The sequence below is a fragment of the Cricetulus griseus genome (assembly GCF_003668045.3).
Source record: "Cricetulus griseus strain 17A/GY chromosome 1 unlocalized genomic scaffold, alternate assembly CriGri-PICRH-1.0 chr1_0, whole genome shotgun sequence".
Lineage (NCBI taxonomy): Eukaryota > Metazoa > Chordata > Mammalia > Rodentia > Cricetidae > Cricetulus > Cricetulus griseus.
In genome coordinates this window covers 193,938,764-193,953,186 of record NW_023276806.1, presented here as the reverse complement: position 1 = coordinate 193,953,186, position 14,423 = coordinate 193,938,764, and the positions used below count along the sequence as shown (strand labels likewise).

Here is a 14,423-nt window from a genome sequence, read left to right as displayed (position 1 = left end):
AAATCACAAGCAAGGACTGGAGAGATGTCTCAGAGGTTGCTCTTCCGAAGGTTCTGAGTTCAATTCCCAGCAACTACATGGTGGCTCACAACCATCTGTAATGAGATCTGGTGCCCTCTTCTGGCATGAGGAATACATGCAGGCAGAATACTGTATACATACTAAATAAATAAATTTTAAAAAAGAAGAAAAGAAAAACACAACAAAAAAGGAACAAAACTAGCGACTGAACCCTACTGACGAGAGGAAAGTAAAAGAAGCCGCAGGGGAAAGTAGTGCAAAAGTGACTGCCCACCGAGACCCCGAAAGACTGAGCAAGCCTCGAAGATAGGACTACAACTCCCAGAAGTCTTAGCGGCGCCTCTGGACCGGACGCCAGTCTCCTAGGCAACGCGTGTAAACAAGATGGCGGCCTCCGAGAAAGGTTCCTCCAGAGGGAAAGCGTCCTCTCTCCAGGGAGGCCTCTCTTGCGCTGTCATCCAGACGATCCGAGCGCTCGCAGCAAAACATCGTCGGACACCATGGCCTCCTTTTCCCATGGGACAGAAATCGAAGGGGACTTACAGAAGCGCCTCCTCCTTCCTCCTCGAGCAGCTGATGCAGCGCTCTCAGGAAGCGGAGGACCGTCACGGCGAAGAGGAGTCGGAGGAGTCCGTAGAGTCCGAAATAATGAATCTGGAGGTGTGCCTTCCCCCACTCTCACCCGGGGGGCTCGGTGGCGGCTGGCTTCTGCGCTTCTCCTCCCCAGACTGCCTGTCCTGCTCATCTTTCCTGCTCTCCTGTTTGTGGTGTCCTTTACCTCTTGTCTGGGGGCCAGGGCGCAGGGAGCCGAAACCCTCCCAATGTCCACTTTCTTTCCATGGTTTCTTTTGTATCAGATTACACGCTGCTATTATGAAAACAAAATAACTGTGTACTTGTCTGGAGGGTTTAATGCTTTCAGAATTACCCCCTTGACAAAGTTATTACCTTAGACACTCAAGAGGCAAGAGCTGGTTTTTGATATCCCCAGCATGTCCCTCCAAACGGAAGGACTCTGCACTCTTCCCAGTTGTGGGCTCATCTTCCTCCTTCCTCCAGGGTGAAAAAAGCTGTTTTCTTTTTTAATAATCTAAATTCTCCGTCAAAGACCAAATAACTTAAAAGTTTTATATATTAGTTCTGCGAGAGGTATATGCCCCTTAAAGCGTATACTCACCACACTTCCTGGTCAAGAAGGGAGCCACAGCAGCTCACACTCACTCATGAGCTTATTTGGGTGATGGGAGTGTTCCCAACATTCCCACCTCAACTATTTTTCAACGGTCAGCTCTCTGCTCACCTAAGCCACCTTCTCTCTAATGCTTGACTGAATTCCCACACACTTTGCTGTGCTTTCTTGCCCTCTTCTCCCTTTCCTCTCTGCATTCCGTTCCTTCCTTTTATTGCTTTCAAACAATTGTTCTTTTTCAAAATCATAAATTGATTTGTTCCCCTCCCATACAGAGTTAGGCTTTTCTCTTGGTTTTAGCTATCAGAATCGATATTTTTTTCTTGATTTCAATTTTTACCTTTACATTGGATCCCCTTATTTTCTTTTCCTCCAGCATATAAACTGCTCCAACGTCTTCACATCTATGGGTCATTTCCTAGTCAACTTTATCCCTGCTGTCAAATAGCTTTCTCCTCATGCCTGTCCCCTTGCACAAGCTCCTTTTCTGGTTCCCCATCTAACCTTCTGTTACTCTAATTCTGCTCTTCCTTGGGCCCTTTTGTCCACTTTAACTATTTGGCCGATCTCCCCCCCCCCCACCTCCGTAGCCCTCAATTTGTCTTTCTTTTTATGCTTCTCTCTTTGTGGTCTAGTTACATTCTAATTTTGCTTGAAGTTGATGGTAGATGTGTACCAGAAATGGTGTGCCTGCCTACACTCCCTGCACTGGCAGGCAGAGATAAGAAGGCTGTCATGAGTTAGCGGTCATCCTGGTTTACATAGCCATTAGCTATGAACCTTGATGACAGAACCACACAGTGAGACCCTGCCTTAAAAATAATAGTAATAGCCGGGCGGTGGTGGCGCACACCTTTTATCATAAAAGAATGATAATAATAATAATAAAACAACCTTAAACAAACAAAAAGCCATTATTTATTTTATTCTTCCTTTGTTGGTTAATTTTACTGCCTTTGGTTTATGACTACCCCAAATGGCAGCGGTGTTTTTGCTCCTTTGAAATGTTTGTATGGTTTCCACCACCTTCTACCCCAGAGGAATTCACAAATGAACCACCAGCGTACTTTATGATTCTAATTAGCACAGGCTCCTTGGCTATGGGTTCATTAGTGCAATCGTTAATGTGTCTTCAGCACGTCATTAACAAGCCATCGAACGAAGGTGCCCATCAACTGGTTAGTCCTTGCTGGTTTAGGGAATATGTTGAGGAAAAGTTTATTACTCATTCCAGTTACATTCTAAATATGGATACTGGCTTTGGCTTTGCATGGTATTTGCTTAAGTTTTAAAATGTGGAACGAACTGAAACGTTATTTAGAAGTGTATGTTCATGTTGGGTGGTTTCTCTCCCGAATCTTCCCCTGATTACTGGTAATAATTTGGCTAGCTTCAAACTCCAGAAGCCCTGTGAATTTAAGAGAAGTGGTTGAGACCAGCTGTCTGGAGCACTCCCTTTGGGATGAAAGACCTGTGGTTGAGACCTGGGTTAGCCTCTTGTTAGTAGCAAGATTTTGAATAAGTTCCTTAGCTTGTCTAGAACTCAAAATACCAGTTTGGTAGTCCTCCTTGTCTCATAGGGTAAGTAAATGATATCCTTTATGTAAAATGCTTAGCATAGAGCAGGTGGGAGGACTTTGCAGGTGAAGACACTTGCTGCCAAGCCTCATGACCTGAGTTCAAGCTCCTGACCCACCTGATGGAAGAAGAGACTTGACTCCCCAAATTTGTCCTATGACTTCCAGACCTGTGCCATGGAGTGTGTGCGTGTGCACAAACACACATACAAGTAAAAATTTAATAAAATTTTAAATATAGTCCTGATACTATACTAGTAACTCACATTTTTAACTGCTACCTGTAACCCATTAAGTGATTTTAGCCTTATTGAACAAACATATATGGAGTGATTGCTTACTAGAAAGCACACTTTGACCATGTCTTGACCCAAAATTTGGAGCAGGAAAAACCACCCTTTGCCAGTAACTCAAGGTGAGCAATCATGCCTACTCATTGTGATAGTTATAGACTTCAGGTTTAGTTTCCACTTAGTTTCAAACCAGGGACCCTTTGAATGTCAGATAAACGTGATAACCACTACACTACAGAAACCCATGACTTCCAATTTAGTAAGAAACTACTTCAAAGTTTTCAATATAATAGTGTCTGGTAGATAGATTCTCAGGAGTTATAGATGTAATAAATAATAACAGCAGTTAAAATAGAAGGTGAAAACGTGAAGACATACATGGTCCCTGCTCTCAGAACGACTTAAGAGTAAGTCAAGCAATTAGCACCTAAAGCGTCACATAGGGAGATAGGTAAAGCTGCACTCAGGTAAGGGCAGAAAAAAGCGGCTGAGATGGGGCTAGGTTGTAGAGGGCTCTGCTCCATGCAGGGACAACACACACTTGATATTTTAAGCATTTCTCTGCTGATCAGGTACATTTAGATAAGAGGCTAGTAGGGTTCTAGCGATATCTCTAGGGGAACAGCCAGAGTCCGGACTAAGGGACTGCTTGAGACTACCAAGTAGGTTAAAGAGGGGCTTACTGTGTGGAGCCTTGCTTCAGGGATCTGAGAAAATTCTGGCAGTTGTGCAGAGTCTGATGTCCATGGCTATGGTGACAGTCAGGCCCTTCCTGCTAGCATAAGTAAGGAATGGAGTGAGGTCAGATGACCCTCAGAGCTCTAGGTGGGGATTTGGGAGGAAGGCAGCATCACCTCCGCCCCACTACCTCCTGGGGCTTACATAGGACATCGGCACTTCATGTATAGGCATAGGTATCTTCCCTGCTTGTGAGCAGGGGTGACAGCTATGGGACATTGGCACATAGTACATTTATTGAAACAATTGATGTGTTTCAGGCACTGTGCCAAGAATCTTCTGTATATTATTTTTTTCATTCTTAAAACATGAAAAGAAGGGGCAAGTGAGAAACGACCTCCCTAATCTAGCTGTCATAGCTGGACCTATGATACAAAGTGATAGTGGGCAGGTTAACATAGATGAGGGGGATATGGGTATATTGATTTTTAATATTACATGCATTAGGGATATCATAGGAAAAATATTTTTTAAAAAACGATTACAGTCTAGGTGGTAGTGGTGCATGCCTTTAATCTCAGCACTTGGGAGGCAGAGGCAGGTGAATCTCTGAGTTTGAGGCTAGCCTGGCCTACAGAGCAAGTTCCAGGACAGCTAGAGCTACACAGAGAAACCCATTTTTTGGAAAAAACAACCCCCCCAACAAGACTAAAAAAAGCCCTTACTATTTTTTTTTTGTAGTGGTCTCCATCTTTGTAAACAGAAGTCTCCTTGGTGAGGGGTGAAGACTATAGCTATCTGTAGGTATAAAGGCAGATGCTTATAGATTGTTATTAGGGGATACCTTGGGTTAGTAAATTGGTCGTTGTAGATTTTCCTCCAATAACCACAGCTTCACTAGCACTGAATAGTTAGTTAGAATTCCAGTGGGGGCTGCAGAGATGGCTCAGAGGCTAAGTGTACTGGCTGTTCTTCTGGAGGACCCGGCTTTGATTTCCAGCCCCTACATTGTGGCTCATAACCCTATCTGTAACTCTACTTTCAGGGCATCCAAAGCCCTTTTCTGACTTCTACGGACACCAGGTATTTAGGTGGTACACAGACAAACATGCAGGCAAAACACCCACACAGATAAAAATGAATAAACAAATAGATCAATAGACAGACAGACAGACAGACAGACAGACAATTACAGGTCCCGGAGAAATGATTCAGCAGATAGAGCACTGTTGTTCTTGTAGGGGACCCTGGTTTGGTTCCTAGCACCCAATTGGTGGCTCACAACCACCCATAACCTGTGGTCCAGGGCTTCCAACACCCTCTTCTGTCCTCCTTGGGGACTGGATGCATATGACACGCATACATGTGTATAGGTAAAACACTCACACACATAAGATAAATAAATGCTTAAAAAATCTATTACCATTATTTTCTTCATGCATGTGCACACGTGTGGAGGTCAGGGGGCAACTTGTGGGGATTTACTCTCTTCTGTCATGTGGGTTCTGGTGACTAAACCCAAGTCCTCGGGGCTAGAGGCCAGTGCCGCCACCTACTGAGTCATGCTGCTGACCTGGAAACTTTTTTACGTGAGATTTGAGGGCTTACACATCATGTTAACAGGGGAGGGGTAATGGGAATGTAGGCCACCTAGGAGGGTGGGGGGCAAACGCTTTTATGGAAAGATACGAGGGCTCTTAGAATAGACAGGAACTATGAGAGGTTGTGACAAAGCTTGCCTCACTGTGGTGTCAGCCTCTCTTTGCTCCTGTGGTAAGGGTCACTCTCCTCCAGTTGATGAAACTCCTGGGGAGGGGATTTATAACAGCCGAGTTCCTTTTGAAGGATCGGCCTCTCTGTAGATAAAAGCAGTTCAGAGAAAGCCTCCCCTTGCATTTGCTTTTTTTTTTTTTTTCAAGTGCCTCCAGCTCAAAACAATCAATATCCCAAAAGCAGTCTACTTTGGAGGAATGGTGTGTCTAGATCACCTTTAAAGAGAAACATACTTTCTGTTTAAAAGTGGAGGAACAAAGCTCAGAGAAAGCTTTACCTCCCCTAACTCACGTGGCAGAGGTGGGATTCAAACTCACTGTCTCCATGGGGGCAATATTCCCTGGGGGAAAAAAAACTCTTAGAGAAGCAGGAGTCTCCATACTTATGTTCTCATGACCAACAACCTAGACAGCATTCTTGGCTCCTGGGTTAGTAAAGAACTAAAGGGTGGATGCTTTCCCATCACAGTTAATATGTTCATCATGGTTAAGTACCATATATATCAGTGTGGCTGTAATGATGACTGTGTTTTCTGCCGTCATGCTGATGTCAATGTCATGCTGGCTGTAATAGAGTTCAAGGCAGTGGCCATGCAACATAGACTGTTATGTTGTCTCTTCTGTCTGCCATTACTGGGGAAGAGCCATGCCCATCCATTGACTTTGGACCAAGGACAAACCTCCTCATGGAAGTGACTGCCACCCATGAAATCATATTGTAGATTAGATGAATCTGACAAAAACAGATACTAGAAAGTGAACTGAGGACTTGATTTGTTCAGCAAGAATACCAGATTTCGAGACAGTATTGCTACATTTGATATAACCATCCTTCGAGGTGTGGGCAAGCAGCCCAATGCAGAATCACCTTGGGGCAGATTGAGTTTTTATTCCAGCTCTGTCACATACTGTCATGCCATTTTGAGCAGGGTCACCTCTAAACCTTGGTTACTTCATGTGTAAAATGGGGATGAGAATGGCTACTCCAGGGCTGTCAGAAGATTTGGCAGTTTAAGAACAGAGCTCTTACATGGGGCCACTAGAACTGATGTTCCTATAGCCACTGTGTTCTCTCAGCATCAAATACCACATGCAAGTGACCCCCTGAAAAGCCAGTAGCAGCAAGACGTGGCTTTGATGGACATTTGCTTAACTGTGTATAGTATGTGATGTCTTCCGTGCAGCCTTTTCTCTGGGAGCTGGATAGGACAAAGTAGACGGTTGCCTTTCTAATGCAAGTTCTTTGTCCACCATTTGCTTTCTGCAGGAGGACTTTGATGGGATCCTGAGAGAGGAGGCCGTGGCTGAAGCACTCAGTGATTTGGGGTGGTCAGGCCCTGGGACCGAGCAGGTCTACCTCAACCTAAATTTATCAGTAAGTATGACAGGGCTATTGCAGGCTGGCAACATGGACAGATCACATTGGTTTTCTTTGGCACTCAAGACTTTTGTAGTGGTGCTAAACCTCAGGGCCTCATGTTTGATGGAGATTAGTGATGAGAGATGAGCATGTAAATGTTAGACTTCAGAGAGCCTCAGCCATCCGAGTATCAGCTCCCCCAATTCTTTTGTTTTCCATTCTCCTTGCACTCTCTTTCATCCTAAGTAGTCTATATTATAGTAATCAATGCTTTCTTCAAGAGCTTGAACTTGGATTTGTAAAACCAATCAAAAACTCTGTAAGAATTTTCCCTAACTTTCTATCTGAGTCCCAGGGAACCAGGTATTCTGATACCGATTTTCTCCTTACCCTCGAGAAATAAGTAGCTTTGGGCTGTCTTTTATTTTCATAAAGACGCCTATCATTAGAACTAAAGAATCTATCGTTATTCTTCAGTCTTCAGGATCTCAATCCTAGCCCTAGACTAGTACAGAATCATGGCTCAGCTTTGGCCGAGAGGGATGTAAGAGCTGAACACCCACAGCTCAGCTTCTCTGTTGTTGCCCATGGCCCTAGGGAAATAATTCAACTCTTTTTGCTTCCATTAAAAAAAAAAAAAGACATCGAGGGGCTGGAGAGCTGGCTCAGGGGGTCAAGTGCTTGCTTTGTAAGTGTGAAGGCTGGGGTTCGGATCCCAGGCATGCTGGCATGGCAGTCTTGTCTAGTTGAAAGGGAAAGCACCAGGTTCTGTGAGAGACACTGCTTCAGTCTAGAAGGTGAAGGGCAATGGAAGAAGACACCTCCACAGCTCATGTACAAACACACATATGTGCACTGGTTACAGATATGTGCACCCACACCCGTACAGAGATGCCCTCTACACATACTTTTATTTTAAAAGCACATTGAAATTGTGCTATAGTTTCATCATTTAGTTACTCCCGACTGGGCTAACGCATTGCAAGGGTGTTCTGCCTTGGATTTGAACTAGTAAAATACCCAAGGACTAATAATGAGGTGTTGTCCCCATGCTGACTTCATGGTTTGTCCTTCAGGGTCAGCATACCACGGCCAAGCTTTTCTATCCCTGGTAGTGTCTAACCTTCTGGGGTTGTCCTAGGCACCCAGGTGTGACAAGTGGAGTACCCTGTACACACAGCACCGTGTAAGACATTGAGATGGTGTAATTCTAGCAGCCAGGACAGCCACACGAAGGTCCATTTCAACCAGTCGTCTTCTTATGTATGTAGTGCCGTGTCTTAAATTGATCTGCCAAGAAAGCAATCCTTTAAATCTTATTTCAGCCAGAGGGATGGATCTTAACTTATTTTGCCACCGACCTCCTTACTGTTGAAATATTATGTGCTGAATTACTTGGCCTCAATAAACTGTCTCACCAAATGCACTTTCTGGTTCACTGAGTTTCTCCCTCATATCTTACTTATGCTATACATAATAATAATAGTAGTTATTATTATTATTTATTTTACTTTTTCTAATTACTTGTGCATATATCTTCTCCCCTGCCAAAGTCCTAAATTCTTAAAGGCAAAGTAAAGCTCCGCCCCTCTCCCCTATTTTCTCATCAAGCACAGTGATGCACACAGTAGGGACCGAATGCTGATTTGTTTCCTGCGACAGCCCACATTAAACAGCCATCACTGCCCTACATGAGAACTTGCTGTCAAATGACTCTTCATTAGTCATCTTTGGCTTTGTTTACTGCCTGTGACAGAATGACATATGCCACTAGTAGAAGTCTTTATCCCATGGGATCAAATTCCCTCCTTCGAGTACCATTTTCTGGCATGAATTTTGGACAGAGCCTCAGCAGAGTTGGAGACCGCAGCTCCCAAGCTGCTCTGTGACTTCAGGTTTGGCCATATATCTCTCTGTTTTTCCCCTGTCTGCCCTGCAGCTGTTGGATCTGTTGGGATCACTGAGTAACAACAGCTTTGCAGTCTGTGTTGTTAACGATCTCCTGGTGACCTACGACATCTTCCTAAAACTTCATTTAAACTCCCAGCACTGGCTTTTATTTGGTTGGATGAAAACCTGGTCTTCATTGCTGTAAATTTTATTTTAGACGGTTCTAAAGGCTCTAGTGAACACTGCTATTGTTTACCTTTCCATGTGGTGCGTTCTTGCTGCTAACACTAATTTCTTAGGCTAATAATTTCCTTCTTCTTTTTGAGACAGGGTCTTACTGTGTAGCCCTGGTCAGTCTCAGATTCATCGACTGTTCACTTGTCTCTGCCTTGATTGATTAGTATTTCTTCTGAAGGAATACTTTCTTCTTCTTCTTCTTCTTCTTCTTCTTCTTCTTCTTCTTCTTCTTCTTCTTCTTCTTCTTCTTCTTCTCTTCTTCTCCCTTCTCCTCCTCTTCCTTCCTTCCTTTCTTCTTCCTCCTCCTCCTTTTTGCTCTGTAGTCCATTTTGAGATCCTGTTAGTAGCAGACCTTAGATTTTATTCTCTTGCTTCTACACTTTGGAAAGAAACTCTGGCTTTCTTTCCATCAGCATTGTTTCCAGTTGTCACAGGAAGGCTCACACGAACACTGTAAATGCCATATTAAAGTCTCCCCCTTTCTCCCTGCCAGAACTGTGAGTTAGTTGACGTCAGCGTCCTGTGTGACTACATTCACCTGCAGAAGCTGAATCTTTCTGCAAACAAAATCGAAGGTATGTGATTGTCAGCTGAGTGGATTGATCACTGAAATGGTGCAAAAATGTACAGGCTACAGAATTTAATGTGGTTTAATAATACTGAGCTTGATATAAGTGATTTGTAGGTACAGCTGCATATTGACTTATTGCTTTCTGTGGAGAAAGAGAGAGATAGAACAAGAGGGGGGGCAACAAGCCACAAATGAAGAGAAGACAGGTAGATCTTCAGCGTTTTGGCCCAGTTGGGGTGCACCCAGGGAGCCCCACTGGGATTGTTATCCCTTCGGTACTTGCAGAATGTTTGATGATACCCTTTTCTTCAGCTAGTTATTTAGCTCAAATGAATTTGGAGCCTATCCTGGCATTCACTCTGGAGACCAGGCTGGCCTTGAACCCACAGAGATCGCCTGCCTCTGCCTCCCGAGTGCTGGGATTAAAGGCCTGCGCCACCAATGCCCGGCTTCTGTTGTTTTTATACTAACACTTTCATCCTGGCTGGCTTCTTCTATTATTGTTTAAGCATCAGGGCTTCATGGTGTCGACCCTGGTCCCCATCTCTGTGTGTTTAGTTGATTCTTTTGACTACACCATCTGAAATTCTTTGTACTTGTTATGATACCTTCCTTCTTCACACTTAACGAACATATCCTGCAACTGTCTTATTTTCTTTAAAGTCTGGTCTTTGTTTGGGATTTTCTGATCTTATTTGATATTAAAACTATACATATTTTTCTTTAGACTCTAGAGACACTTACTTCTGGTCTGTTTTCTCTACGGAGTATCTTTCTGCTTGCTCCTTTTACCTGCCTTCAAGAGGACCTCAATGCCACTGATTGGCATTGTCTCTCAATTTCCTTTTCCAATTTCCCTCATCTGACTAACAATTAAAGTCTACCCCTTGCCTCAAGGCAAGCCTTGTATCCTATTCCAAATACTGCTGTTGGAGAGACCGTGACATTATTTTTTCCTATTTTTTTATAAACTCATTTTAGAAAATTGCAAACATGAGCAGAGAAAATTCTGGAATGAATACTGAGGCTCAGGAGTAATAGGAGGGGTCAGTCTTGTTCTATCAGCACCCCTACTCCATCCCTCTTCCTCCAAGTTACTTTAAAGCAAACCTCAGATCATGTGATGACCCAGTCACCAGGAAGGCGTTTAAGCCGGCACTGGCAGGAGTGCTCTGCCCACCCCACACCTACAAGGTTGAGTGTGCTCTGCCCACCCCACAGCTCTGAGATTGATTTTTCACTCTCACTGAATAAGAAATTTCAGTCTCATGGGAGGCTCTGACGACGCTCAGTGGCAGCAGCCAGCAGAGACTTAGCTTCATAGCCTGCCACTCAAGGCACTCTCTGTGCAGAAAGTCCTCTCTAGGCCAGACCCCTCCTCCTGGGTTCTTTATGACCCTCCTCATTAATTCATCAGGAGTCTTCGAGTCTGATGTGTGTTGGTATGACAATATGTTTTTCTTTGGGGGATGTCAGCCTTATGGGTGTCCTGAGGTAGCTGCCACATTTCAACTTTCAATAGAATCACTGTGTGTAGTGGGGGCTGTTTGCACACAGATTGCTGAATCTCACCCTCAGAGTTTCTGACTCAGTAGAACTGGGGTAAGGGTTGAGAATTTACATTTGCAGTAAGCAAGAGTAAGTAAGGCTGATGCTGCTGGTCCAGAATCTTTGGTGTAGACATAAGGTGCTTCTGCCATCTGGTGGACAAAGAGGTTACCACACCAAGGAGGAACTACATGGAAGTTAGCAACTCAGGGACTGTCTGTGTCACAGTGATTTTTAAAACCTTAGGGCTATGTACAGAGTATGAGATGTAGTTGCCATCTTATTGAATCTGTCTAAATATTAGCTGATGCTTCTACTTTAAAATAGATATCCATGCAACTGGCATTAAAGATGGACCCCGGCAGGAGTTCAGGGACTCGGTGGAGATGAATAGAATTGAGACCACTTCTAATAGACGGGCAGCTGAGCGCAGAATAGGCAGATGCAGGCTGATAGGCATAGGCTGCTAACCATCTGACGTCCCCATAGGTTTCCCATTGATTTCTACCAAAACATTGCTATCCCAATGCATCACCTCTTCCAGAGGTGTTCACAACTAAGCTACTATTTAAACAAGAGACCTTCAGAGCGCCTGGATCTGGCATACTAATTACTTTTCTGTTTCTGTGATAAAATCCTATGACCAAGGCAATATAGAAGAAAGAGTTTATTTGGGCTTCTAGTTCCAGAGGATGAGTCCATAATGATGACAGTACAGCAGCAGGCAGCAGACATGGTGACCATAGCTGGAAGCTGAGATTGGAGGGCTCACATCTCCAACCCCAAATGGGAGGCAGAGTGAAGAGGCAATAATGTGTGGCTTTTAAAACCTCAAAGCCTGCCCCCAGTGACATACTTCCTGCAGCAAGCCACACCTCCTAAGCCTGCCCAAACATCGCCACCAGCTGGGGACCAAGCATTCAAATGCCCAAGACTACAGGGACTTTCTCTTCCATTCAAACCATCGCAAAATGCAAGATGGCAGAGCCATCTCACAGTGCCTGCCAGTGCTGCCCAAGACACAGCCGGTGTGCCACACCCTCCCCTCCCACTCTGCATGTGTCTATGCCGCTTGGCTTGGCCCATCATTGGCATCACTGTCCTGGTTCTCTGTGCCCTCCAGAATGAGAGAGAAAAGGGGGTGCTACCACCAACCACTTACAGGTGATGAAATGAATCACCCACACCAACAAGGTTAGACCCCCCTACTATGTGGATTCTTTCATTCTGATGCCCAGTGTGTGTCTGCTGTGAAGACAGAGGGACAATGGCAAACGCTACGTCACGACCACAGTTAATGTGGGACTCCATGCATGGGCTCCATTTGTGCAGTGTTTTACTTAGCACCAAGTTCAGGGATATCTGCTTGGGATAAAATACAGAACTCAGATGTAGTTTCGAGCCAATCCAAAGTCAAAGCACAGTTACAAGTCATGGATCTAAATCACCTCAGATAATTAATGAGATTTAGGATTAAGTCCAACTAAAACAAAATTGAATTAGCAACGGAGTCCACTAATTGTGGTATTTTCAGTCTTCTGAAAAGACCCAATTCAGTTATCTAGGAGCTAATCACCAAGAGGAGTGTCTAAGGCTTTAGCTTTGCGTCCTTCCCTGTAAGGCTGGTGATATTTTGAAGCCCTTAAGGATGATCACATTGTGAGGAGATGAGTGGGAACCTGCGGGAGTCCTCAGCCACAGGTTACTCAGACGTCCCAGAAATACAGGAGCTGGAAGAAGTGGGTGGGCCCTGGGGAAGAAAGAAAAATTATTGGCTCATAGAGAGTCTTACACATTTCTAAAATGATTTTTCAAGTCACCTTATAATGTGCTGGGTACTGTTATGACTTATTAGAACCAAATGTGTTTTGGGGTTCTTCTCTCCCTCCTCACCCCCACCTCCTCCTCCATCCTGATCTCCTCTGTTCTACACTTTAAAAATATTTCACACATCACTAATTTTTATTAATTTGACTCAGCTGAAATATTTGAGATACACTTGCAATGGGCATACTTAAAAGTTATTCTGATATGGGCCAGGTGTGGTAGGGCCTTTAATCCCAGCACTTGGGAAGCAGATGCAGGTGAATCTCTCTAAGTTCTAGGCTGGCCTGGTCTACAAAGTGAGTTCCAGGCCAACCAGGGCTGTACAGTGTGATCCTGTCTGGGGAAAAAAAATGTGTTCTGCTGTAATGTACTTCGTGACTTTTTCTAGTGGCTTGTTGATTTACCTTTTCTGTCCCCAGACTTGTCTTGTGTGAGCCACATGCCGTATCTTCTAGAACTAAATGCTTCCCAGAACAAGCTGACTACCTTTTTCAATTTCAAGCCACCCAAGAATCTCCAGGTATACTTGCCAATATACTAATCACACATACGGTAAGTGGTTGCCACGGTGCTTATACAAGCAAGAGAGAATTAATGGAGAGAAGTCCGAGGGCCTAAGGTGTAAAACTTACAGTGCAGGTGTTTCAGCTGAAATGCAGACAGGTGTGTCACTGAGATGCTCCACCACTGCACAGTCCTTGGGAGATCTTTGCTGAAACCTCACATTCAAAGAACCTGCTTCCTTCAGTCCTCTTGGCCATATTTTATTTCATTGTCTTAGGTTAAAGAGAAGATTTTCATTGACTATTATCTCTTTGGTTTCAGGAGGTAGGTCTTTCCGTGCAGCTCAGGCTGGCCTCAAACTCCCGCCCTTCCCGCCTCAGCCTTCTGAGTGCTGGGAGTCCAGCCGTGTGCTGCCACACTCCTTGGCCCCTTGCCCTTTGCTCCTTTGCCCTTATTGAAGAAGTAGTGGCTATTGCGTCTCTTCTGCTACAGCAGCGCACTTGTATGTGAAATAGTGGTAAAGCATTTCCTCGGGGCAAACGTTGTCCTCTTCCTTATCCAACCCTTGCTTTTTAAGAAAATAATACTTTTATTACTAATGAACTAGCCCTGCCCAGATAGTAATTGTGGGTCAGCAATGCAGGCTCTTTCAGTGCTGGTGTCTGGCAGCTTTTGTTCCCTTCAGTGTTTGCCAGCAGCCAGTAGCCAGCGGCCAGCAGCTTGACACAGGTGGGAGCAGGTCGCAGGTCACACCCACCCTCTGCTGTTGAGCTCCTGCGAGTCTTGTGTATCTGACACCGCATAGGCTCCTGTGTAGCTTGGGAAGTCAGACCTCCACAGCCTTTGGCAGTAGCTGGCAGTGTTCAGAATCCGGATAGCAGGATTCCTTCCAGCCTTTGACAGTGACAAGTGTTAGATAGAGTTCCAGGGCCTTCAGTACCTGACTCTGGACCCTA

General features: G+C 44.6%; 1 protein-coding gene across 3 annotated transcripts in view; it reads left to right on the top strand.

Moving 5' to 3' along the window:
- The first annotated feature begins 405 nt into the window (after positions 1–405).
- Positions 406–14,423, top strand: part of Lrguk (leucine rich repeats and guanylate kinase domain containing) — a 111,977-nt gene continuing 97,959 nt past the window's right edge. For 2 of the 3 annotated variants that reach the window (XM_027391417.2, XM_027391413.2), the window contains exons 1-4: positions 406–681; positions 6,798–6,905; positions 9,511–9,592; positions 13,383–13,483. In XM_027391417.2, coding sequence (XP_027247218.1) covers positions 406–681; positions 6,798–6,905; positions 9,511–9,592; positions 13,383–13,483 — 567 coding nt within the window. Of the gene's footprint in view, positions 682–6,797; positions 6,906–8,675; positions 8,786–9,510; positions 9,593–13,382; positions 13,484–14,423 lie in introns of those variants that run through there. The other variant, XM_027391416.2, reaches the window with a different exon arrangement.